Below are 27,633 nucleotides of genomic sequence, written 5' to 3'. Positions count from 1 at the left end.
GCTTCTCTTTTTTTTTTTCTTATGTCTTTCTATTTTGGATCACATTACCTTGGAGAACTTTTGGGTACAGAAAACAAAGCACTGCCTGTGCATAATTCCTACAGTAATTTCTATCTAGAAATTATTCACAGACCTCGACCTTTTCTGTACTTTTTAATTTCATTACCACTGTCAGCTCTTGCGCTGAGACATGCTGACACTCTCCTCCGAAGCTTTCCTTAGTGTCCCCCGATGAAGCAAAGGGAGAAGCAGGGAACAAGGTGGGAGTACAATTCGCTTTACTTAGGGGGGCACCGTGATGCTCATGTCAGAGATGTCTGTGACGCTGTGCGCTCCGATTCTGAGCGCACCAAGCTGAGATCACCTGGGGGACACAGCAGCAGCGATGGATGGCCGAGGGCACGGCTGGGCGCTCCGGGGAAATCGGGAGGCTCCCCAAGGTATCTCCACCGTGCCTCCGGAGCGGCGGGGCGCGGCCGCGGGGGCGCGGCGGTGTCTCGGCGCTGCCATTGGCCGGCGGCCGGCGGGGCGTGGCGGAGGGCGTGGCCGGCAGGGAGTTTCCCACAATGCCCCGCTGCAGTGCGGCCGCCGATGGATGCTGCGCGGTCGCGCTGCCATTTGCAGCCGCCGCGGCTCGCAGCGCGCCCCGCGGCCCCGGCAGCTGCCGTCCCCCGGCCGCCGCCCCCCAGCGCCTGCAGCCGCCGGCCGGCCCTCCCCTGCCCCCGCCTCCTCCTCCCTGTCGGCCCCGCTGCCCCGCCGCAATGAACCCGCCCGCGGCCGGCGGGGAGGAGACGGGGGCGGCGGGCGGCGGCGGCTGCCGGGGGGCCGAGGGCGGCGGGGAGGCTGCGGGAGCCGCCGGGGTCCCGGAGGAGCCGGGGCTGGCAGCGTCCGACGAGTCGCTGGAGGAGAAGCTGCGGAGCCTCACCTTCAGGAAGCAGGTGTCCTACAGGTGGGTGCCGGGCGGGGAGGTGACAGGCGGCTCCAGGGGCAGTGCGGCCGGGCAGCAGGGCGAGGGCAGCGCCCCGCAGCCCGAGGGGCTTGTTCCCCATCCCGAAGCCGAAAAGAGCTCTCCCACATCGGCATTCAGCGTTCTCAGCCCCGCCGCTGCCGCCAGGCTTAGGGCAGCGCCGGGGGAGATGAGGAGCGTGCGGGGATGTGGGTGAAGTTGGGAGTTACTCCGAGCCGCAGGCGGGGAGCTCGCCGGGCTGCCCGGGGAATGGCTCTGTCTGTCTCTCCGCTTTGCCCTTTCCAGCAAGAGCACAGCCGCCCGTGCTCCCGGCGCCTCCAAACGCTCCTCCAGGGGCTCGGGAAAAACCTTCTGCCGGCTCCCGGGAGGGTTTCTCTGCGGGAATTCTCCCGGAGCGCAGCCTCCCCTCCCTGCCGGCTCCCGTTGCATAAGCCCCAGCGGCTGGTAAGACAGGGGGGCTGCTGTGCCCTGCACCCCATGGCCGTGGGCTCAGGGCCACCACTGGGCAGCCGCTGCGTGCCACATGACCTGCGGTGGCCACGGCAGGACGTTCCTTTCATAACCAGGGTATTCCGTTTTTCCGGCCGTGCCTTTACCTGCCGTGTGTGATGTCAAATAAACGGGTTTGTTCCTCCTGTAAATACACCTGCGTGGAGGGGCTGCCGGTGCGGCTTTGTCTGCTCTGCTGTCACCAGCCAGGAGCTGCTAATTGCCAGCGTCTGCTGAAACGGGCTGCTGTCTGAGAAGCTCCTTGCCAAAAAGTTTTTGAGCCTTACCTAATTCTAGCTGCAGAGCCCCTGTGGAGGCAGCACACCATCAGTAGCTGGGATTCTAGTGTGCTTAGGGATGAGCCCTCCCAGCTGGGAGGGCAGAAAACACAGAGCTGGTACTGATTTTGTGTCTGCAAGAAAAAAAGGTTGTTTCTAGCCCCAGGTAAATTAGCTGAAGAACCTTTCCTACCATGGGGGTGCTCAATGTGCTGTCAATTTACAGCTGACATAATTCAGGAGCTGGTCTGAGCCTGAGCTCTGCATGTGGCAGGGCTTAAAAATGATGTAATTAAACACTCCTCATAGCTGAAGTTTTATGTAATACTTGATGTGTGCAGAGAGACTTTCCCCGTCAGGGCTGAGGGTCCCAGTGGTGAGTGTGAAGTTTGGGATGATTCATCCTAGGCTCAGTAAGGTGAGCAGTGTGAAAATGAAAACTTACTGGGTACCTCTGAAACATCACATCAGTCAGCTCCTGGTACTTTTGCATCTCTGCCCTGACAGTTTTCTTAGCTTGAACCACTTCTGTGCAAGTCTATTGCAGGTAAAGACAGAGTCTGAGGTGAGCTGTTGAAATGAAGTAGCTGCTAATGAGCTAATTTTGTGGTTTGCTCACGTGTCTGCTCTTCTTGCACATGGCAAAGGGTTTGCAATAAATCTTCTGCCTTTTTTTGGGGGGGGTGGGGTGTAGGGAAGAGGAGATACTAAAATCTGTTTGTAATGTTCTGCTCTCCAGATTGTCTAGAAGTGTGTTAAAGGTGTGGGTGTTCTTGAAGTTTTCTGCATGGTCAATGTTTGTAAGGGTTTCATGATAAATGCTTTTAGGAGGAAATGTAGGGCTCTTTTGCTCTTCTTTCTCCTCTCTTTCATCTTGGCAAGTCCTGATATAAAAACCTTTCCTTAAGCATCTCTTGACACATATCACTCTTTCTACTTGACTTAAGATATGTGCAAGAAAGTGCATTTTCTTTGCATCCTTGGATTTCCCCACCTTTTCCTCATTTAGAGCTGATTTCCTCCAGATAATATACACTTTATCATTTATCCATAATGAGAACAATCCGGATAGATACAAGAGCAGAAAACTTCCACAAAGGACCTCTGCTGAGTTCTCCACACCCTGAACCCCTCAGGCTCTTTAAATTGCTACCATTTCTCTCAATAAATTATGGTGCTGAAATACATTTGCAACTGTAAATGGATATATTATGTCCAGGAAAATCTATTTGCATTGGCACTTGGACTCCTTTCATCCACTAGCACAATGGAGATTATTCAAGACGTCATACAGACTTTCAAACAGCTAATTTAGGATTTTCTGTGCAGGTGTATTATATTGCCATGCACCTATAGAGCTGTATTTATACATTCAGGAAAGACACCTCAGCAGTTGGAAGTTGCTTAAAATAATCAAGATGCATGAAAATGCCTGTAAAAAACATAAATCTATTGGTGGCAGTTGAAGGAGTGAAATGAGAAGTCAAGGTATTGTTACAAGGGAAAAAAAGGAAGGAGAAAAAAAGGAAGAAAAATTTGCTATACTAATGTATTAAACTATAGTTTACCTGAGACTGGGCTTAAAGTATTGTTTTCCCTCCTCCCCTTTTTTTTTTTTGCTTTGTTGTTAAATAGCAAATGTCTTCAGTGTAATACAGCTCTAATTAGATAGGTTCAATGGTTGGATGCTGACATCATAATGCCAACAGCTAAGCACTGATTTTTAGCCCTAATTTCTTTTACCCTGCAAATATGGAGTTAAATATCTTAATGATGTTTTGGTTTTTCTGCTGAAAATCTGAAGTATTGGCTCACAAATTGAAAAACTGTCTTTTTTTTTTTTTTTTTTCTTTTTTTATAAACTGATAGAACCAAAAGTTCAGTTTCCCGCCCTGCTGTGAAAAGTTTGGCAAAAGAAAACAGAAAAGTGAATTAAATATGTACATCCGCCAGAGAGAAATGTTTTCTGCTGTTGGGTTCTTGGAGTAGTATTTACATCACATACATTTCTAGACCCAGCAGAATATTTATAAGATATTGGAACAGAAAGCTGTGAGATAATTTATTTTTTCCTTTAATTTTTATTATTTTGTCATTGCAAAGTTTGGTGAGGAACCTCATGGTGTCTTTTAGATAAAGTAGAGAGTGAAGTTTCTTTCCCAAAGTAATTCTTGATACAAAGAAAAATTTAGATTATACCAAAGATGGATGCTTGGTCAGAATATTTCCACAATAGAAAGCTAAGGTAAGAGGGAACCTTGGAAATAAAGCATTATCTGGTAGTTTCCTGGACGTATTTGGAGCTCTAAAAAACTAATCTGAAATGCAGTCTTGTCATTAAGTTTTTTAAGCTTAGAGAAATAGTAAAAGTAATAAAAAAATAAACCCTGTCCCAAACCAAACAAAAAATCATCCCTAAAAATCAAAACAAACGCAAGCTAAAAAGCAAACAAACTGAAACAATTAATGAAACAAACGGTTTTTAATTTCTTAATTAATTATCATGTAGAAATCCAGGGAAATCTTGATTAGTGGCATTGGAAATAAAAATAAAGTTGCAATTTTTAATGGCCCTCTTGTGCGAGCTCAAGTGCTGTTTGGCAAACACTTGTCACTAGAGAATAGCTTTTCCACAAGAAATGTGATTTCATTTTGCCCAAGCTGAGAAACCCTGGCTGAGGCAGGGGGTGGCAGACTTTAGGATTTTCGCTCGTAGGTGACTCAGGAATTTCCAAAGGTGGGGCTGTAAGGAAGCAGCTGGGATTCACTAATTGGCAGCATTTTGGCAGCTCAGTTGTTGTGCCTTGTCTTTGGCCAAGGAGGCTTGTCCCTGCCAGAGACAGGGACACTCTTGGGGCTGGAAGAGGCTGTGATTTCCTGAACTCCCTGTGTCTCCTGATCTCCCAGAGCCACTGCTGGTGGGATGAATCCCCATGGATGTCACATCTCCAGCAGGTGTTTGAATTCCCCTGGCTGAAGTTTCTCCCCTGCCTGCCAAGTGGATCTGTTTGGGATGTGCCTTGTGTGCTTTCCCGACCCTTCCTCTGCCAGCCAAGAGTGGAGCTGGCTTCTCCCCCTGCACCATCAGCAATTAGTGCTTGTCTGCCGAGGCAATAAGGAACAGGAGTTATAATTAGAGTTGGTTTTGTCACTGCGTTTGAAGGGGAATAAGTCATGGCAAGGAAATTCTGGGAAATCCTTATTACACAATCCTTGTCACTGTTGGTGAGTGTATCAGTACCTGAGACTGCAGATGGGACCAAAACAGACATGTAAATATGGGAAACATCCTCAGTTTTCGGGTTCTTTTATTTTCAGACTTGATAGCGATCATAAAATGCACATCACTTCTCAGTAAATATTAAATACAGACAGGATGGTAGGGGTGTCTCCTATTACTAAGACTTAATTGTTTTATGAAATGTGACAGCATTTACTAGTGTACTGTGAAGTATTATAAATAATTAAAGCTGAGTGACATTTGTAAAAATGAAAACACCCAACACAAGCCTTTGATCTTCTGATTGTGTTGTTTTATTTTACTTAAGTTTCCTTGAATCTTAACACATTCTAATGCTATAAATGAGTGCGGCTGTTCTGCATGAAAATGAGGGATGAATTTTTATCTTCTACCAAATGTCAACATAGTAATTCTCATTTTCTGGCCTAATCCCATAAGATCTGTGTGCAACTGTCTTTGTTCAGAGTTGTGGGTAGGTACTGTGCAGTCTTGTTACCACCCACTCGTGTAACAGTAACTTGATTTACTTTGTCATCCAAGAGCTTCATCACCATTTTTTCGTTTTCCCCCAAAGCAGATCACTGGATGCTTTTGGTACATGAGGGGGTTTTCATGAAGCAGTTTGATTTACAAAGCTTTGAGGTGGAAATTCTGTGCTGCAGCAAAATGCAGAAAAATGCTAGAGCAGTTAGGAAGAAGAATCCTACCGGGGGAAAATCAAGTTGACATTTAAGGTTCCCTCCTGACATTGAGATGTGCCAGTCTGGCCATCCATGTCTCTAGGCAGCACGAAGTAAAGGCACTATATTTGAATTTAGAGCATGTCTGAGGATCTCCCTTCTGTACCTTCACAAAAGAGATGTTGTGAGTGGTAACTCTGACTAAAATGCCCTGTGAGCTGCGATGGAATTATGTACATAGTCAGAGGGAGATAAGTGCAGCAGTGACCCGAAAGGGTTGAGCCTCTGTGAGCACATAATGAAGCTGTTGTGTAGCACAGGCACGGAGCTGCACACTCCGATTGCCCTGCAGGTGGAAAATTTCATCGTGTAAAAAGTGCTGAATCAGGTGCCACGTAACTTTGATGAAGTGGAAAACCACTTGTGCTCTTTCTAGTCCTTTGGAATAAATGAGCAGGCAGTCAGTTTTTCTCTTCTGGGTCAGTCATGGGGCTGATGAAATTATTTTCTTGAAGCCTCACCAGATTTTTGATAGATTTGTTTGTTTGGTAATTTTTTATTTTTAAATTTTATTTGGCAACTTGGCTGAGTTTTTGGGAAGGAGATGTGTACAGGCAACAGTGTTCTGTATTCTTCCTGTTACTTTGCTGGTACATGCAGCAGAGCCTGGGCATGAGATACACACCTGACAGTCAGAAAAGGGATTTCACAGATGTTTATGTTTTAATAATATTAAAAAAATAATCAGCAGCCTCACATCTTTGTATCCACTTCTAGTTGCCGAACTGTCAATGAGAAGCTTTTCTTTGGAATAAAATGGATGTGGAAAGTTGGAGCTCTTTTTTTTTGTCTCGCTTTACAAAGTTGTTTTGGGTTTTACAAACTCTTCTATGTGGAGGTGATGCATGAACTCAAGAAGTATACTTGCCATGTCCACTCACATGTCCCAGTGTTGCTTTGGGGATTATTTTCCCCCTCTTTATTTTAGTTTTTGAATCATTCTATAATTTTTGCTCTTAGCAGAGAGAAGCTGTGTGGGACTGGGTATATTTAAAAAAACAAGTGTAAGAATACTTTCAGTGAGCATGTGTGTAGGAAGACTATAGGGACCTGCATGTAGGTTTCTGCTGAATATTTGGTGGCCGTGGGTGGTGTCACTTCAGGGTGGAGAAGGTGTGTGCTGGGACATGGGCATGAAGGACTTTGCTGTGTGCTTTGCAAGTTGCAGCCACGTGGGAAAACCATCTGTGCTTTCACCAAATAATTGCTGGACCTTCCGTGGGCTGAGCAATGTGTCCCAGGGAGTGCTGCGTGCTCTGTGCAAACACCCAGGGACAAAGCTGAAGGCATGCCATTATGTTGCTAATTCCAATGTATGGTGTGTGGGTTTGCAGCCTCTATCTGTCCTTTCCTCTGAGGTAATGCATATTTATGCCATAAATCGGTAATGTGCTTGCTCATGGTGAGGGCCATAGGTCTGATGGAAGGCGCAGTGCCAACAGCTGAGTCCCGAGTTTCCAGGCACATTTGTCTCTCTAAAAGCCCCCAGGTCTCTCTGGTTTCTCTTCTCCTTTCTGTCCATTCTGTGTTTTTCATCTCTGTGTGTGTCAGTGTGGATGTGCTGGGTGCACACTGAATTCTCCTGTTACCCTCTGTCTTGGGATGTTGAGCTCCTGGTGAGGCTGATGCATGTCCTGTGTCCATTTGTGCTGCCAGCAGGGAGGTTGATTGCCTCTCAGCCAGCTCATAAAGGCTTTTATTTCCTACCTGAAAACTTGTCTTTTTTGTTTTGCCTGTAAGGAATTCAGGGATAATTTTCTTGGTGAAGATTAAGATGTGTGCAGTTCCCACACTAGCACCACCTTGTCTAACGTGTTGGCTGCTCTGTGCCACAGATTGGTACCTGAGGAACACACTGGGCTTGGCATGACTGTGGTTAGCGGAAAAAAGAGTTTTTTCTACCTTAAATTTCACTGGAAATTTTTTCTCTCTCAAAAGACCACAGTCCTCCATCTCAGGCTGCAGAAGAGATCCACAAATGGAAAAAAAAAAAAGCAAGTAGTGTCAAGGAAGAGGCTGTTTTTTGACTGAAAAAAATCTAGTGTGCTGGTCAGAGCCTTAACTCAAAAAACAAAGTTTAATTCTTGCCCATTAGACATTTTCTCATTCCTTTTTCCACCTGTAGGGCTGTAATCAGTGACAACACAGAACACAGGCAGTGCTGTGCCCAAGACCTTGTAGATGCACTTTGAGAAACAGAAGGAAAGGAACATAAAGTGAATTATTTAAGAGTGCAGATGGAATCTGTGGGACAAAGTGGGAACAGATCTTTAGCACTTGGAGCGAGACCTCTCAGCCAGGCCAAAAAGAGACTGGAAGAGAAAAAGATTGAAACTGCAGCTTCCATAGAAAACCTGAAATCTGGGGGAGAGGCAGAGGACAGCTGGGCATGAATATTATAATTTGATGTTTCTTTGAGTATAATATACCCAAATATACCTAAAGGGGGCCTAAAGAAAAGCTGGGGAGGAGCTTTTTACAGGGGTATGTAGTGACAGGACAAGAGATAATGGTTTTCTGCTGAAAGAAGATGGGTTTGATTAGATATTAGGAAGAAATTCTTGGTGAGAGGCAAGAACAGGTTGCTCAAAAAAGCTATGCATGGCCCATCTCTGGAAGTGTTGGAGGCAAGGTTGGAAGGGGCTCTGAGCAACCTGGGATAGTGGAAATTGTCCCAGCCTATGGAAGGGGTGTTGGATCTAGGTGATCTGTGAGGTTCTTTTCAAAGAGTTTTCTTTGACTCCATGAAATTTTGCTTCTGCTTTATTTCATTGAGCAAGTGGGAAGGGTTCATTTTCAAAGAGCTTCAGTAGCCTGAGGCTGACACAGGGCACTGAGTGGTTCTTCTGAAATTTTCAACACCTTCAGCATAAAGGTGGGGAAGAGGCTGAGGGGAAAGGGATAGATTTTTGAGATGGTTGTGGGGTATGAATGATCACTAACTGCTGTGTTTGTGACAAAGGAAGCTGGTGCAGGGCTGACCCTGTCTGTGCTCTGGGGGTGAGCCTGATATTCCCCAATGCCTGTCCATACTGCATTTTTGAGGAAGCTTGGTGGTTTGAAACACTTGTTCTAGAAAAACCTTGGTAATGAGGTCTTGAACCTTTCAGTCCTGGATTTCCATTCTGCTGCAGCTCTCAATGGCACTGCCAGAATCCCATTCCATTTAACAGCTGTCTGAAAGCTTAGCTGGATTGAAAACCTACAGTTCCTAATGGGAAAGTGCTATTCCCTAATTTGGTTGGTGGTTTGTTTTGTTGTGTTGGTTTTTTTTTCTTTTGAGGCGTTATTATAACTTTAAATTCTACCTACAAAGTTTCCCAGCTCTCCAGCCCTACAGACCACCTACCTCTAATCCCCATTGTCACAGACAAATGACCACATAGTCAGAGAGAAGGGAGGTGTCTAGTTGTACTCGAGATTGAGGCAGAATTGACCTCACCTTTGCTCCTCTTGTGGCTAAACATGAGATTTGAGAAGATATAGGATGCTCTTCCCTCAGGCTGCCAACAAGGTGTGAACCATCAGCAATGGGGTCACTTGCTGGCAGTGGGATTGGTGCTGCTGGCAGCCCTATAACCTCAGCCAGGCTACAGATGCACTGCAGGGATAAATAATATTGATGCCTTTGGTTGTCTGACCCCATGCAAGAACTCTTGGACAAAAAAATGAAATGAAATGTGGGCTCTTTCAGTGTTCAGGGACTTGGAGGAAGGTGTATGGTGTTCAGAAGTGTGGGTAGTGGGAGTGTGGTGGGTGAATACTTTGTCTTGCTTTTTAATATCCTTTTCAGATTTATTCAAAATTATCCGTTCCTCCCTCGCTGTTACTAAGGAGTTTGTGTTTAATATGTACGTCTAAAATATGTACATATTAAGGCTATATGATACAGAAGTGTTTGGGGGTATGAGCTGCTGCTTTTTAGAGAAGGAGAAAAAAATTAGCATATTTAATATAGACATAATTACTAGAAGCACTGTGCTTGTGTAGGACTTGCTTCTGTATTTGTAATTTCACCAACTTTAAAGTACTTCAAAATTGTAAGATTTGTCTCAATATTTCTAATTTCTGTCAAATGTTTGTGAGTTTTGCTTCTCATAAAAACAAATAGCAAGGTCCTTGGTAGTCAGATTATATTTCTTCTAAATTGTATGACTCATCAGGCAGCTTGACCCACTGGGGAGCATTTTCCAAGTGGGGCAGGGATTAAGCTTCAATTGCACAGATTCATCAAAGATGATGAGTCCAACACCTTAGAATCCCTCTGTGCTCTGAAACTGCTCCCTGATGTTGTGTAATGTGCAGGAGAAGGGACTGCCTGGGATCCTCTGAGAGGTGCCATGGGGCTTCTGGGCACCACAGGAGAGGGTGAGGAAGGCAAAATAGCTTTAAAGCCCGTTAGCATTAAAAGATGATGAGAAAATACCATCCTGTGATCACTTTATTTCATTAGGTTGCTAATGAGTTTCCTCCAGGGATGGTAATGGGGTAGTTGTGATGCTTTTATCCAATTAGTGAGCGATCCCAGGAGTGAATCCTTTTGTTGTGGAAACACATGGAGGTTGATTCCTCCTGGAGCATTGCATCCTGCAGGTGCTCTGAAGGCAAGGAAATGTCATGAGAAGGTGCATGCCAGGCCAGGTTCTTTGTTATTAATTGCTGATGTTAGATTTATTTATGGTTTTGAGGTGGTGCCCTAGAGGGCAATGGACTCTCCTGTGAAACCAAGTGAAATGCCAAAGATGTGAATAAAGTTTCATTACGAGTTTTGAGGTTACTTGTAAGCTGAGACACTGAGAGAATTCACATTTTAAAAACCCTCATGAGGACAAGAAACCAAAGATAAGTGCCTTTGATGCTCCAGCCTTCAGGGATAGCTGCACCAGTGCCTTGCCAGCTGCTTGTGCTCATAGGAACCTTTGCTCCTGGCACTGTAGTCACCTCCAGGTTTTAGCTTGATTTGAAATGACATTGAAGAAGGAATTAGCAGCAGTGCTGATGCAGCTGACATGTTTGGGTGTGGGTAGCCTTCCCTTAGTGAAAAGAACTTCAGCATTTCCTTTTTTTCAATTTTTTCATTTGCCAACAGTTGCAACTGCCACTTCTCTTGTAGGGCGGTATATTTGGCTTTGCAGCAGGTAGTTCTGTCCCTGCCCAGTGTTCACCACGATAGAATTTCTGTCTTTCTGTATTTTTCAGTTGCTCTCTGTCCTTTTAATCCTGTAATTTTCTTTTGTTGCCCCGTCTCCACCAAGCCCCTGGTGCTCTGTGTTATTTATATACCTGGGGCTGTGCAGTGCATGGTACACTGCATGAAGAGCACAGCATCACATCAACACTGGGTTTCCAATTCCACAAGGTTAGATTTGAGTTCAGGTTTCTCAAACAGCTTTTTTCCTGCCTCTGAGGTTAGCCTGAGCTTTATAGTACAGTGCTTTATCTGTGATTCTTTACTATCAAGATGCTCATAAGCTGCTTCCTTTCCCCTTTATGGACAATTTCCAGGCCCTGCAGAGGCACTAGTTACCTTCTCCAGCTTTTCAGCCATTTTAAAAATTAAAAAAAAAAATTTCCCCTTTTTCTTATTTCTTTTTTAGCTTTTTCAGGTATTGAAGGAATGCTGTGAGGTGTCTGACAAGCCCCACTGATGCATAGCAAAGGCTCACAGAGGGTTGGATACAGGGTGGTGCTGTGGTGCTTGCCTGGACACTTCTGACTTTTTGTGGATCTCTTTCCAGCCTGGACAGCAAACAGCAAAGCAGCGTTTTTCATTTCCTGGAGTGTGATATGGACCATATCACCGTTTGATAAATGTGCTGTGTTCCAGAGCGAGCAGCAAAATTACTGAGTGTCAGGTTGTTTGGCCTCTGTCTCAGCAGCATTTTGTTTCTCTTTTTTCAGCAGAGAGGAGAAGGATGAGTAATGTTGGCTGTGATGCTGGGGCAGTTGCAAGCTGGATTGGGACCAGTGAAGCAGTCAAGATGCTCCCTCACAGATTTTCAATGTGGTGTTTAGAAACTGCTCCTTGATGGCTTTCATCCTAGTGACATAGGAGTGGCAGTTCTCTCCCCCCATAAAGACGTTGACTGGAGTAAATTCTGCTAATTTTTATTTCTTCTGTATTTTTTTAAATGAAGGACACAAAGCTGAGCTATCTCTGGCTGCAACTGGAAGGGATGTTTAATACAACACACAAGTAATTTTATTTTCTCATATTAAATCCTTTGGAATCACCTATCCAAGAGGAAGGAATGCATTCTTTCCAATCTTTGCCTCTTGTCTGGTGAAAATGTGAGAGATCAGATAGCAGGGAATTTAAAAGAAAAACCTAACCTAATCCCTTGGTTGGGCAATATGGTATTTTTTCCCTAATCCCTGGATCGCTCAACATGCTCTTCTCCCCTTTCTCCACCCCCTCAGTGCAGAAAGGAAAGCAATGAAATGTAATTCTGCCATAGCTCTGATGGGCTGAGGCTGGCTTTTTCCTGCCCATACAATAGCTGCTTGCATTTCCAATTTCCCTTCTTTCTGAAGAAAGGCTCTGAGTTGGGTGTTTCTATCATTACCTGGTTTATATCAGTACCTGAGTGTGGAGCTTCTCTCCTCTCACAGCTCATGCTGTTTTTCTGTGGGAAGAGAGAATAAGATGACTAATTTGGGGAATGGAAGGAAGAAGGGAGCTGACCTATGGCTCTGAAAATGCTGGGTTATTCCTCCTCATTTGCTAATTGCTGGGGCTGCTGTGTGTTCAGGGAGAGCTTCCATCACAGGCTGATGATGCTCCTCTTCTGACTTAGCAGAAAAAGAAGGTAATTCACTTTCTGTTCAGTCTTTGGCCTTTGTCCTAAGATTACTCAAACCTTTTTCTTCACGAATATTGGACATCATCCCATTTTACATGTGAAGAGCCAAGATACCAAATGGCCTCACCTTTCTGCCATCAGTGATCTTATTTTGCTATCTTTGCAGCTTATCAGTTACAAAGCTGAGCCTGACTGCCTCCTGAAGGATATGGATGTGGGACTGCTCCATGAGTTTGCTTGTCCCATCTGCTTGTGCTGGGAGCTGTAGGTGATAAAAAATATTTGATAACTTCAGCCAGGTCAGACTTTTGGGCTCTCCAGCTGACCAAGGATAGGCTTTTCCTGTGGGTCACCAGGAATTATGTGATAAGGAGGGGAAGGAAGGGTGGAAATCCATGCTTAGAGTGCACTAGGTAATGCTTTATAACAATAAATTTTCCAGGCTTGAGAGAAGCCACAAGGGATGTGAAGTACAGAGAGAAAGAAAAGGGGGAGGAAATAAGTTGGGACAGAAAAATCACCACTCAGCTTCACCTGATTCTGTCCAGTGGCTGACAAAGAGAAAGGTGTGGATTCCTCTCCTGTAGGAGAAGCAGATTGCTGTCTCAAGAGGTTGCTCCCTGGCAAGTCAGCTCTCCTGCCCACTCCCCCCTGCATCATGAGTCTCATGCCCAGAAAACACAGAGTTCTGCTGGATTTTGCTGTGCCTGGACACCATTCCCTGTTCCTGCATGTCACCCCCTTCCCCACCACCCCTCCCTGAGCACACAGTGTGAGTTTTTGTTTCTGATTCAGCTGCTTTGCCAACAGTGTCACAATTTGTCAGGTGCTGAGCATGATATTTGCTTGATGGAAATGTTGGCCCTATTGTGAATCAATCCTAGCAGCTCCTCGCAGCGAGGTTGTAAGACAATGAGACAAATTTACTACACAGGCAGACAAAGCAGCTCCTATTGTGTGCAGAACCACAAATAATAGGAGGATAAATGGCAACCAGTGAGAATAACTTCGTGTTGGGTGCTGCAGGCACAACAGTGATCATCAGCCTGGAGTGAGGAAGGTTTTGGGGACAGGCAGGTGAGCCTGGAGGGCTCCTGCTGGTGGGGCTGAGCTGGGGCTGAGCGCTGAAACACGAGGAGGATTTCAAAGCCATTCTGTGAGGAGTCTGCTCAAACAGGCAGTGGGAAAGCACGTGGTTGTTTCTTAAAATGATGACCTTTTGCTCATTCTAAGGAAGCTGGGCATGAGCTTGTGAAGGTGCCACAATTATATTTGTTTGTAATTCCAGTCTCCTGTAGTGGAGAAGGGCAGCTTAAAAATTCCCAGTGGAATATTCTTATTTTTAAAAAAAATCCTAATATTTCCATGTAATATTTCGATGTAGTATTTTGACATAATATTTTCCAATTGAAATCTTCTGAGGAAGATGCTGATTTGTTTAAAAAAACCTCCCAACATGACCAAGATATTTATATATTCATCTTATATCTAAGATGTAGAATAATTGATGTTTTAATTCCTTTTCTTCATGCTGAGCTCTTTTGGTTTTTTTTTCACTCTGATTCAGATGAGAAAAGTTATTTTGAAATACTAGAATTTTCCAGCAAATGGGAGTGCTGCATTCTGGCAAGCCAAAGTTGTTATTTGGGAGTGTTTGTGAAACTACCTTGGTCGTGATTCATTTTTTTGATAGAAATGTGTTGTGATAACCACATCTAGTGCTAGCTAGCCTCTTCTGAGTTAACAGAGACTGAATGAACACTGAAGATGAATCGTCTCTGACTGCTAGCAGGAGCTTCTTGATGCCATGATTACAATATTTTATCAGAGCAATATTGGGCAGTGGGTGGCCATCCCAATTTTTACAGCTTAAGAGGGAGGTCACTTTCCAGGGATGTCTTAATGCTGAATGTACATCAGGTGTGTGGCTAATGGTTGGTTTTCCCTTTCCTTGTCTTTTTGGGAATGTTCTGTATCTGGGAGTGTTTCTCTGGTGGAATATAACAGGTTAATAGAAACCTCTTTGTATCTTTATATTTGTAAATTTATAAGCAGTCACTTGCTGGGCACCAACTCTTGTCTTGCAGAGAGCATGGAAATGATGTCTGATGTTAGAGCTGAAAAGGTTTCTGCCTTCAGGAGGTGTTGATCTGCTCTTCAGCAATTTCTTCTCCTCCTTTCTGAGCATGGAGCAGTTTGATCAGCATTTACCCTCACTCAGGGAGAGGTACCAGGGTGGTGGAATTTGGCAGGATGATGTCTCTCCCACCCTGCTCTGGTTGCTGAATTTTGTAGAAGTCAAATTTCTGTGAGATTTGGCTGTCTGGAGTGAGGAGCTCCCATCCAGCTGGTCTGGGCAGCAGAAGAAGAGGGAACCAGCATATTTGGAATGACCACCTGTGGAGGTTTAATGACAATCTTCTGTTCAGCACTGAAGCCTGAAAAAAAATATAAGATATATGCAAAATAGCAAACCAGTAAAATTTACTGTTATAGTGAATTATGTCTGGACAACGTATATTGAATTGTCAGCCACAGAACAGTGTCTGCTTGTACTGGTTTTGCTGTTCCAGACATATGTCTCCCACAGGATTTAAGAACTTTCTTGGGTAGTGACCATGTGGATGTGCAGTTCTTGCCATTAAGACTAATGCATTTCCTTCTAATGGCTTTGCTGTGATGAATCAGTCCCCACGTGCTCTGCTGGGTGGTTGGTGTCACACCCTGCTGCCTCTGGAAAAACTGTGAGTGCTGGGATGTGTGAAGAAGTCAGTGTGAGAGGAGGAAATATCCCTGAAGGATAATTTCAGGCTGGGGAGACTACCTACCCCTACTCAATGGTCATTAGTACGTGAGAGAATCTTCTCCAGAGGACCATTTTGCCAACATAATTCTGCCTCCAAATTGTCCTCTGGAAGAGCCCATCTCTTACTGAGTGCAGGCAGTCCGTGGAAAGCAGTCTTAAAAACTAAAATTAGTTGTTATTAGTGGACCCATCCTACAAGCAGGATGAATAGATGGATATGCTTGTTAGTGTTTGACAAATGTTTCCAAATTAAAAAAAAAAAAAGAAAAGGCAAACCAGAATTTTTTCACAAAAAGTTTTTTCTTGTGTGTGTGGGGGTTTTTTGGTTTGTTTTTTTTCAAGATATAAATCTGCTTAGAAGTGGTGGCTTCTTTCAGTGCATGCTGGCGAGTATGTCAATTTTATAAAGTGCTGCAATATCTCTACAGCCAAATAGAGATGTTGCCTTTTTGCCTGCTGTGAGCTGCGTCTTGAAAATGAACTGCCTTGCCAGCTGCACGGGCAGCTGGGAGCCACTTGTTCTGTGATTCAGTCCTGGCCCAGGACAGCAGAGTAAATCTCTTCCCTCTCTAGGGCACATATATCTAGGGGCACCTTTGTCGTGTTTTCCACGAGCTACAATGGATTGCCTGGGAACTAAAATGCATTTATGGGTTGCCCATGACTGCTGCTCTCTCAGGGTTGTAATTTAAGGGTTTGAAGGCAGAGCTGGTTGGGGAAAGAGCCTCTGTTAGAGATGGGTTGGGCAGGTGAGTTCTGATGTTTTCCCATGGGACAGCCCTGGTGTTGGTGAGATTTCCTCTTAGCTTAACTTCTGCTGCTAGTCTAATTCACTCACCTCACCAGAATGGCACAAAGAAAACCTGCAGGGGGGAAGGAATGGGGAAAAAATCATCTTCATCATGAATATGTGACACCTCCAGCTGTTGATGATGTGCTGAGTTGTACCTGGGTGGCTGATATTTGACCTCTGTTTGTTTTCCTTTTATCTTTCTTGGGCTTGTTGGGAGCCTGAAAAACTACAGATGAAATGAAAAAGGACTAAAGAAGGGTAAATCACTTCAGGCATTCAAGTGTGTTGGTGATTATTCTGCAGGAAGAGAGATGACAGACTGTGGCTGTTTGGTTTATAAGCAGAAGAAAATACGATGAAATAAGTGAGCTCAGGGCCTTTTTCTTCCCTTGCCATACATGACTGTTTTGTGTGCATTTAACAGGGGCTTCACTGCTGCAGCAAATCACTGAAGGGAAATATTCAGTCAGAATCCAAAGAAGGATTAGGCTTTTGTAGGAAAATGAATTGCATTCATAGCAAGTCTGACTACTGAGTACCCACAGTGTGACAACATGACCTGGAGGGGCTGGAAAGGGAATATCTGTGCAACTTTCCATCCTTCACTGGGTCTGTGCCACTGCCTGTGTTTCTGCCTGCCTTGCCCTAAAACACCATTTTTTGGGGGGATATTGAGCAGAGCTCCTGAACTGGTGGGGCAGTGATTTGATCAGGTCTGACAGCCGCTAAGGACCTGAACAAACAGCAAAGGAGCTAATTCTGTTCCCCTATCTGAAATTCTAATCTGGTTTGTGACATCATAATTGGTTGCCATAGGGACAATTATGGTGTCATAAAAAAAGGATTAATGATCAGTTTAAGTGAGGATTAAGCAGCTGGAACAGATGAACTTTTTAATAACTCCTGCCTTCTCTGAAAGCTACTGTTTTGTGCATAAAAATATAGCTCCAAATAAAGAATGATGGGCTGGAGGAAAGTAAATATGCACTGGAGGAATGGTTATGCATCCAAAAGGATATTGCTCTAAGCTTCTGGGGTCTGTTAGGATGCTGCACTGTAAAAGAAATCTCATCCATGTAGAGAAATGCTAGAATGAGCATTCATGAGATCTCCTGTCTCATGGGGACTTTTCCAGGTGTGAAGCTCCACAGTTTTTTTATTTCTGTGCATCTTTTTTTTTTTTTGTGTTGTGTTTTCAAACATGAAAAACTGTGTACTTGGGGTTAATGTTCCACTGTAGTTTGTTTAGAAAATAATTATGGGAAATATGAGGGAAGTGATATGTAAATGATAAATGGATTTTGATGCAACTTACTCATTTGTGAGGGTGATTCAAATTTTAGTGGCTTCTCTCTTTGGAATTGGTTGTATCAAGAAAATCAGGATTCCTGGAGCTTGAATACTTCAGTATAGATCATCTATATTGATTTTCCAGAAGTTAGAGGTGTAAACAGCCCTTTCAGAGTAGCTGCTTGGGGCACCTAAGAGGCTTTCTCTAATTTTTAGAGACTATTTTACCACCATTATAGAGGATTTCTGGGGGTATAATGCCAGTGGGTTTGGATGCTCTTTCACTGATTTCTGCCTTCTTAATAGAGTCTTTCAGTTACCTCTTCTCTCCCAAAATCTTTGCCCTTCATTCCTCCTGGCTGAAGCAGCCCAGTGTTCAGCATCTCACCTCAATCTGCCCTTGTGCCCCCAGGCAGAGGATTTGCTGGCCAAGGATCCAACCCTGCTGTTCTGCAATGCTTTGGGAAAAGCAATTTATAACTGCTCTGGCCAGTCCTGCCCTCTAAGGAAGTGATTCTGAAATCAGCCAGAGAACAAAATTTTTAACATAATTGGAAGTATTAGAAAGAGGGCATTTTTTATTACAGAGCTGGACACATCCTGAGGATTTTGTCCTCTAATTGAATGTGTGCTGTGAAATTTTCCAGCAGGGTATTTATTCCGTCATGATTAAACATATTCATTGTAACATTTCCTAGCTAATACATGAACATCACTTTTCCTAGAATTAATCTCCATGCCTCTGCCTTTTACTGGAAGTCCTCTTATGGCCCTAGAGGGTCATTTAAAGGGGTCTCTGGTGGTTGTATTCACTGAGTGTCCCCAACATTGTGATGACCTTGTCTTGAACTTCCCTTGGGCCATGTGCTGTTATTTCTTGTTCCATAACTTTGCCACAAAAGCCACTATATTCCTCATTATCTGTTTATCCACTGGTTCCAGCTACATTTATCATCCTGTGTGCATACTTCTGCATTCTTTTATCTCATTTGCTAGTTAGCCTTTAAGCTTCATTGCAGCTTGAAGGGAACTGAAAATTTCTCTTCTCCATGTTGTCTGTCAGTAGGAATATCACAAAGTAGGAATGCTGCTGCTCTGAGCTGTGCAGGCTCTGAATTCTGCTCTCCCAAATCCTGGAGCAGTGACTGCAGAGTGGCATGATTGTGCCCAGAGCAGGGCAGATGGATTTTGCCAACACAGACCTCCACAGCTTGGCCTTTCAGGAGGAGCTAAAACCCTCTGCTGCCCAGACCTTGGTGGCTCTCTTCTGAAACAGATTTAGTTGAGTTTCTCACCAGATCACAACAGTAATTCCTCGAGGAATGGCTAGGAGGGTGCTAACAATTTTATCATCTCCCCCAGGCTGAGGTGTGCCCACCACTGGCTGTGCAGCTTCAGGCAATCTGAGAGTGTAATGCCCAAGGAACTGCTTTGTTATTTTTTCCATCCATGCTTATCCAATGGTCTGCAAGCTCCTCCATTCCCATACAGAGATGTGGAGCTCTGACTGCCCTGGAAACACCTCAGCTCAATGCCAGGCTTCCTCAAGGCTTGTCCAGAGACCTGGTGCCACCAGTGTGGCCATGGGGACCTGCTGGTAGCTCAGAGGGGTGACTCTGGCACAAAGCACTGCCCCAGCTTCCTCTCAGGTGCAGTTTTCTTCCTTAAATCCTAAGGTGCTCCTTTGTAAAATCAGAGGCATGCTGTTTGTTTTCAACAGGCTGCAAAAGATTCCCTCCTTCTTGGATTCCTGGAGCTAAAATACTTCAGTATAGATCATCTATATTGATTTTCCTGAAGTTTGCTAGACGTGTGAATTGTCCTTTCAGAGAACCTGCTCAGGGCACATGAGTTTGGGGCACCTAAGAGGCTTTCTCTAATGTTTAGAGATTGGTTCTTGGTTGCAGCAAAGGCAAGGGGTACAGCTGGAAGGAAAAGTGTTGTGTTCTAACTCCTATGCTGTAAAGCACTGCAATAATCACATCTCAGTGGTGTCTGTAGGACATGTGGTCAGTGAGAGGCACAACTACGTGCCTCTGAGCTGGGCAGGAGAACATTATTCATGAGTGATCACATGCAGCTGACAAATGGTGGAGGCAAATGATAAATTGGACTTTTGGCTGCTTCATACTGGAGCAAAAACTGAGCCTGGCTCTCCAGAGTGCCTGCTGTGCTGCTGGGGCTGGTGATGGAGGTGGCCCTTGTGACAGGAGAGCTTATGATCTGCCTCTCTGTGGGTGAGGAACAGGACAGGGCTGTCCCTCCTTTCAGACAGGCTCTGGAGCACAGCTGTGGACCAGCTTGAGTGTTCTCAAGGTCAGCCTGCCCTTGCAGAGTTCTGCAGGGATGGACACCAGCAGCACTCTGTGCCTCCAGGCTGAGGGATTGCTAGACACTGGTCTGCAGAAATGTTCAGGTTTTGTGATCTCAGGGGGGCATTGAACACAGACTGAGCTGAAAGGTGTGTGGGAGCAGTGGGTCTGGGTGCTAACATCTGCCAGAGCACAGAGGAAGTCCATGAAGCTAAGGGAATTTCTGTCTGTTGGTACCTGGATGAGAATTATGAGCAAGAATGCCTCAATATATGTGTTTATGTAGATGTCTCGAGCTCCTTGCTGCTTTCCAAAACACAGCCATAAACTGAGCCTGCTTCACCTTATGGCATTTAAAACCTATTTCCATTTGCTATGTCAAAATCTCTCCCCTCAACCCTCAAGATCTCAAAATCTCTCCTCTCTTCTCCCCCAGTATTTTATCTTTCCCCTATTTAATCAGGAGATTATTAAAAGCCCCTACCCAAACCTAGTAAGCAGCTTCTTAAATTCTTAAATTCTTTTTATTTCACTTTAGTTGGGACTGAAGCCTTTTACCCCTTGTAAGATACTGGAAAGCCTTTATGCAGGAGACATCAGTTTGCTCCCACATGGTTAAAGCCCTGTTTTGGTTTTATTAGTGATCTCCATATCAAACAGAACACCAAGCTCTGAGGCTAACCTGGAGATCTTTGAAAGAAAGCTAGAGGCAGCCAACATCCCAGATCCCATTAATTTCCATGAGATCTGCTCCTCAGCCTTTTAGATTCCTCTGGAAAGCTGCTGCAGGTGGTTTAACCGGATCCACCTTGCAGGAGCCTTTCCTGGATCAGTTCTGTGGCTCTAACCTGGATGTTGTCCTTGTTTGAAATGGGGACTTCCAGTAACATGTTATATCTCACCTAAATTTGGGCCTCACTTTTCAGGGCTTCTCTTTGTAAATATTTTAGGAGTATTAAGTAATAAATTTCCCTGCAAGATATGTGTAAATGGAAAATTATTTCTGGGTTGTTACATCATTTCTGAAGAGGTACTGTTCAGTCTTGTGAGGTTTTTGATGATGCTAAATGAGAAAAAGAAAACCCTCTAGCCAAATTTCTCTTGAACAGAGCCCCCTTTTCATCTGAATCTGGGAACATGAAAGTACAAATCTGTCTCTTGCTGAAAAATTTCATTTCTGTTCTAATTTGTAATAGGTCTCTAGGTGCTGAAACAATTTTCCTTTCTCTGCAGATTTATCCTGAGCATTTGTCAACAGTTTAGAATTGAATGGATGCTTAAAGTACATTTTTCTCTTTTCTTTCCCTTTACATATAATACAAGGATAAGTCTAAGCCAGTTGCTGACCAAAATGAGCCACGGAGACAAAAGTGTTAAATATGAGTCAGACTGTCTTGCTCTGGAGGATGAGTCAGCTTTGGTTTTCAGAAAAACATTTAAAAGATGATTGGAAAAAATGCTGAATGGAAATATTTCAGAAGAGTCTCTCTGTGGCAGAGAGAGAAGATGGGAGATTTCCTGATCTCCATGCAGAAATGCTAGCAAGTGTTAAAAGCAGTTGAAGTGATGAGATCACATTAAATTGAAGGTGTTTCTTTTGGAGTATCCCAGTGTCCTGAGCTGGCCACTGATAGCAGAGGAAACAGTTATTCAAGGAGAAGATCAGGGATGCAAACCCAGGCTGAGGAGCTGGCAGACATCTGTGAAAGGTTTTTCCTCTCCAGATTTGTTATACCTGCTTCCTGTAGTTCACAGCATTACCTTCTTGAAAAAAAAGGCTGATCAGCCCAAAGGGATAATCTTCAGCTGTAAAGCTGGAAAACACCAGCAGAGAGGAGCTGGTGATGTGTGACACAAAACAGCAAATGAACCAGCTAAAAAGCCACTCAAATTCCCAGTAAAAAGAACATATTGACAAAAAGCACAAGAGCTGCCATTAGCACAGGATAGGCTATTGCTGTGCACTGTAAATGAAGTAAATTTATTCCTGGATCCACTCTGACTTGAAGAGCTTTGCTCAAAGCCAGACAAAATGTTTCTACCAAGAGCACAGTAGCTTCTTCTTGCTCATGTATAAAGATGTACAGCAAACTCTGGTTATGTATTATTATTATTATTATTATTATTATCCTGCATCACAAGGTAAGTGTTATTATGTGCTCTGCCTGGCTTTGTTATTTGCTATGAGAGGCTACAACATTTAGAGCTTTTAGCAAAGCCACAGTGGTTACCTGCTCGAAGCAAAAGCAAGGAATTTATTTACTGCTCTAACTCTTGATGCTCATCCCTGGATTTGAAGCAAAATTTCAGGGGGATCTGGAAATTGCATGGATTTTGCTTACTCTGCTTTTACTTTGATGTTTACTTTTACTCTGATGTTCAAACATTGTCAGGTCCTCCATGGAAAAATGTAAGCCAAGGAGGTTGGGGTTTTTTTGGGTTGTTTTTGGGGTTTTTTTTGGCCCATTTTATAATTAACTACTCCTGTTTTCACCTAAATATAAAAACTGGGAAGGGAACTGAAGCCTACTCATGTGACAGTTGTTCCAGTGACCTCTCAGGAACCACCTCTTTCCCCTTCTCCTCCTCATTTTTTTTTCCTTTGACTACCCTGGGGCACTCACAGGGCACTTCTCAGCCCTCCCTGGATCTGCTGCTTCCTTGTCCTCATGCTGGGCAGCTCCTAAAGCTGACAAGAAATTCGGACACTGGGTGCTGGGGGCAGGAGCCAGCAGAGATTTTCGGGAATGTGGGACAGGTGGAAAGACAAACATCCTTGGAATACACGAAGGTTGGAAGCTATTATGTGCTGGTGCATATATATATCTATATATCATATACATATCTATATGTATATATATGATATAGATATCATATATATCAGGTTGTCTTGTGATTTTTATAGATATATATTTACATAATTAAATATATATACATATAAGTATATACTAAATACATAAATATATAATATATAAAATATAGAAATATTATATATAAAAAGTATATATGACAGATATATATAATATGTAATATAAAATTATATAGAATACATATAAACTATATAAATATATCAAAATTATATATATTAAAAATCTCTGTGGACCATCTACACTAACCAAGTTAGTTGCAATGTGTTTGTGCAACCAGTAGTGAACTCATGTAGTAGAGAAACAAAGGTGTTCTTTCTGATTAAAGGGCTCATCCTGTGGGTTTCTGTCATGGCAATCTGAGTGGAGAGCTAAAGAGGAATTTTCTCTTTAAATGTCACTGAAAGCTAAGTGGCTTTAGATGTCTGGTGTGGAACACCTGAAGTACTGGGGTGTGACAGAGGACTTTGCAGACTCTAAATGATGTTAGGCTTTTAATAACTCCTTGTGAATTCGTGCCTTGAAGTGCAAGGGTTGTAGAGGGGTTTTGTGGAGGGTAAGAGGACTGAAACTTGACCTGCCCTCAGAACCAAGTTTGCCAGATGCTTCTGATCTGTGCAATTCTCCTGCTGCTGCAGTCAGGGTGTGATGTTCTGGAGGTGCAGGCAGCAGGCACAGGGAGCTGGGCAGCATTTGGGATGTCACTGCACCCTAAAAACCTTTCCTCCCTGCTGCCCCTTTGGCTACCTGAGTGGATAGACTGAGCTCTCATCTCATCTCATCTCATCTCATCTCATCTCATCTCATCTCATCTCATCTCATCTCTGCTGGTTATTGCCCCCTTGCTTTCCAGTGAGTGGAATTTTATGGGATCCCCAAGATCCCGTAAAATCATCCTCCAATTATCCTCCTTTTTTTGTTGAAATTAGCCTGGCTTTGAGACCTGTAAAATCAGTATTTCAGAACCTCTCAATTGTATTTGTAACTCTTGGTGGTGCAGATGTTTCTCAGTGTGAATGCACACAGATCACAGTGATCTGGGAGACAGGATGGTGTGGTTGCCTCTGTACAGACTGTATTAAATACAGAACAATTTGGGACAAGGGAGCCCCAATTATTAGTTCCTGACTTTCAGTAATGAATCGTAATATTGTGTGTAGCTCTTCATCAGCTAATCTAACCCATCAGCTCTCCAGTTTCTACTTCTCTTGTTCTAACTCTTAGACTTCATTCAACAGGCCTTTTAATCAGTATTTTCCTGTCTCTCTCAGCAGCACCCCTCATTGAAAACAGAGATGGACTCACTAGTAAAGCCTATAGGATTAATTTGTTCAGTTTTCTGCTCATCTCATGTCTAATTTGATATCTGTTGGATCAGACAGAGTGACTCCCTGCGATTTTCTTCAATGGCTGCACTGGGCACCACTGTCAAAATGTGATTTTGAAGCATATTTTCTTGATTATTGAATAGGTGTAGATGACTGTGTGAGGTGCTGTAGCTGTGGCCCAAGACTCTCTGCACCTTCCTTTTTTTGTCTCTCTTATTTCTCAAGTTTCACTGATTTTTTTTTTTCTTTTTTTTGACATTTTTGACAAGAGATGACATCACACAACCTAAAGTGGTACTACATTTTATTTCAATTCCATTGAATGCAATACAATTTCTCTAAGTCATAGTGATTTGCCCAGATAAGTATGTAAGCACTCAGTGTTTACATTTTCCAATTTGGGGGGCTCTAATACTATCTAGCAGGAAATTGGATTTTATATAACTAAGTATAATACAGTGAAAGTAGTCTGGTTGTTTTTTTTTTTTTAAATAATAAAAAAATCTTCTTTCATGGTTATGACTTTTGAGCCCTAAAATTTAGCCTTATGATGGTATTGCCTGTGAATATATTTTTAAAATTTAATAGCTAGCTAGTAGTGAAGGTTTTACTGTATCCTTTATATATATATATATATGTCTGCTTTTCCCCCAGTTGTTGACAGTGCCATAAAGGGTGTGCATCTAGCTTTCAGATTTCTTGTCGTGGTACAAGATGAGGAAAATTTTGGTGGCTAGGGTTATATGCTTTTCTTTAAGTGTGCCAGGAATAGAAAACTTGTTTTTCTTCACCCTTGAAAGGATGTGCATCAGAAATACTGATTTGCTCTCTGTCTGTGGGTTGGGTTATGGCAGGGGGAAGCCCTGGGTGTTTCAGAAGCAATGTGGCCCAGGGGAAGATCAGCAAGATTTTTGGTTTTGTCTTGTTGGGTGTTTTTTCTTTTTTTTTTTGGTTTTTTTTTGGTTTTTTGTTTTTTTTGGTTTCTGGATTTTTTGGTTTTTGGCATCTGTTCATGTTAGCTCAGGTCTCTGAGGAGCTACAGTAGTTGGGGACTGATGGAATGACAGAGTCCCAGAAAGTGAAAATTGGCGAATTTGTGTTTTGAAGGAGGGGAAGAGGAAAAGCATGCTCTGTGTTAATTGTTCTATGTTCTGTATTAGTTGTTTCAGCAGAGGATGTTTGTGTCTTTGGCTTTCTGGGTCTCAGACTCTGCTGTGTAGCTCAGCCTGAAGACAGAACTGAGGAGAGGAAATGGATGTGTCACCTATTCTGACTCTAAATGGTGGTGATGAGAACAGCTTTCTTGGAAATTATGCATATAGGGATGGAAGGCTGAAATGCTGCTGGAGACATCAGCCAGCTGATTGTGGAACTGTGCAGTACTTAACCCTCCTGCCCCCAAATGCAGAACTCCTCCCCCTTCTCTGAGTCCCAGATCTCCAGCTCTATTTCAGGACTTGATTGATCACAAACTTCCTGAAATAAGGGAGAAGGCTCAAGGAGGATGTTAAATTTGGATATTCAAAGATGTTAATTGCAATGGAACCAATTTCCTGATGAGAGCTCTTCTCCACAGAGAAGTCATCTCATCATTGTAGAAACACCACTGCAATTAACAGGAGCTGAAGCACTTATTGGCAGCTCATCACAGAGGCTGAGGTTGGTGTGTCGAGATATTAGATCTCCTTCTCTCCCAGGGATGATATCCTCAAAGATGAGGAGTCTTGGGTCATAAGCTGTCTCTCTGTTACTGCTGATGTCTCAGTTGTTGTCTGAATAGCAAATGTGTGGATTTTCTGTCCAGTTATCCAGACTCAGAGTTATAGTGATTAAACAGCTCTTTGGGTAAAGTAGTCCAGCAACTTTCCAGAGTGTATAAAATTCAACCCAATTTAAAAAACCCTGGAAAAGTGAAGAGGAAAACCTTTCCCTTATGCCTCTCCTCCCTAGCTCTGTTTCCCTCTGGCATTTTGTGTGTGAGGCTTATGCTGCAAATTTGGACTTTGAGAAGATAAATGCTGTGTGGCTGCCTCTGAGTGAGGAACAAAACCAATCCAACTCCTGCTATCCACAAAGCAGGCTAGAGCAGGGCAAATCAGAAACCTGTTCAGTGGGGGAAGGTGGTTGGAAGGGTTGCAGTGCAATTATGGAAGAGTTTTACCTGAGATGAGCCACAGTTTAATTTTTCTCCCAGGTCTCCAGCAGGGTCAGTTGGTTAGGCAAATCCCAAATAGGTTAGATTTGGAAGTCTTTGGTCAAGGAAGGTTGTAAGGTTGGAAAAGAAGTGATACACATGAAATACAGTTTTATGGATCAGGGAAACAGCAAAAGAGTGTTGCACAGAAAGCCAAGCCATTTGCCTAGCTCCAGGTGTTTTCAGCATTTTGCCAGTGCATGTGAACTGAAGCCACACAGCAGAATGCCTCAGAAATGGGCACTGTTTCTTAATCGGTACACAAGTGTGACTGAGGATTATTTTAAGAGCATCCACATTTGGTACAAAGCATGCAGATTCCCTCATTTAATCTGATCTGTGCACTCCTTCTGCTCCAGCCTTCTTCTCAACCATCTTCCCAACTCCCACCTGATGCTGCCAGAATTAGAAGTCTCCCTGTTCCCACCTAAGCGACCCACGGCTCAGCCGGCCCCTTGCCTTTCCCAGTCCCTTTCCAATCCCGGCAGACAGCTTTCCCTACACATCCCTGAATGTCAGGAACATGTTCTCTGCTCCCACCCCATCCTCCTTCCGAGTGTGCATCCCACTCCTCCCCACCTGTTGCTGGTTGTGGAAAAGGAACAAAAGCGAGCTTGAGCGAATGTGCAGAGCTCTGTGCAGCAGCAGAGGTGTCAATCTGAGCAAAAAGCCTCTTTCCACTGCAGAACCAGGGTTTCTTCACAGCTCGGGGGGCTTCCTGTGCTAGCACAGGGAGCCAGGGGATCTTTCCTTTTCTTGCCTCAGCCTCCTGCTTCATGCCCAGTGACCACCAAGCACCACTGGGACAGTGACAGAGCATGCACAGTCTGCTGGTGATGCCTAAAGCAGGGCTTCCTAAAACAGAAGGCTAGACAGAGTTAGGAGAATAAAAAGCAGATTAATGTATTAAAGGTCTTTGGGTACATTTAGGGCAGACAGAGCCTGCTTGAGAGGCTACCCAAAATGGACAGAGAGTTATGAATTCTTCACATTTAATAAGTTCTGTCTGTTTAATGTATCAACCTCAATTCTCCAATTACACCTTCAGGTGATGATGTCAGTCACCCCAGACTTGTTCCCCCAATTCACTGTTTGCATATTTTGGGGCTCTGAGGCAGTGAAGTGTCCTTGGATTTGCCAACTGAGAGGAATTATGTTGTCTAAAACGCTGGGAACAGAAGTTTTTTAGCACTTTATATGAAGCCTAGAGCTATACATGCTACATGGAAAATAGCAGCTAAAAATCCTTAAGGCATCAGTGGGAAACTAGGGTACCTGCTGGTCCTAAAACCTGATGAAAAGCTTTTTGGTGCCCAAAAACTCTTAAAGCAGGGGTAAATAATGATACACAAACCCCTCTTACTGCATGGGACACAACTTCATCATTTAAAGGAGCCAGTAGGTTCCTAGCCCAGTCCATAGCACACCATGGCTGTGATCTGTGATCTGGGTCAGAGCCAGAACCCTGTGCAGCACATGCTGTGAGCTGCAGGGCAGCACCAAGGTCTCTCCCCACCACCTGTCT

The 27,633-nt window shown here is 43.8% G+C and overlaps 1 protein-coding gene across 5 annotated transcripts in view; it reads left to right on the top strand.

The window, feature by feature from the left end:
- The first annotated feature begins 551 nt into the window (after window positions 1-551).
- DGKI (diacylglycerol kinase iota) overlaps window positions 552-27,633 on the top strand; it is a 168,338-nt gene continuing 141,256 nt past the window's right edge. For all 5 annotated transcript variants that reach the window (XM_085049507.1, XM_085049505.1, XM_085049506.1 and 2 more), the window contains exon 1: window positions 552-949. In XM_085049507.1, the coding sequence (XP_084905633.1) occupies window positions 567-949 (383 nt within the window). In that variant the 5' untranslated portion in view covers window positions 552-566. The remainder of the gene's footprint in view (window positions 950-27,633) is intronic.

This window comes from Lichenostomus cassidix, chromosome 1Ab (assembly GCF_008360975.1).
Source record: "Lichenostomus cassidix isolate B80296 chromosome 1Ab, HeHo_3.0, whole genome shotgun sequence".
Lineage (NCBI taxonomy): Eukaryota > Metazoa > Chordata > Aves > Passeriformes > Meliphagidae > Lichenostomus > Lichenostomus cassidix.
This window is presented reverse-complemented; position numbering and strand designations above follow the sequence as displayed.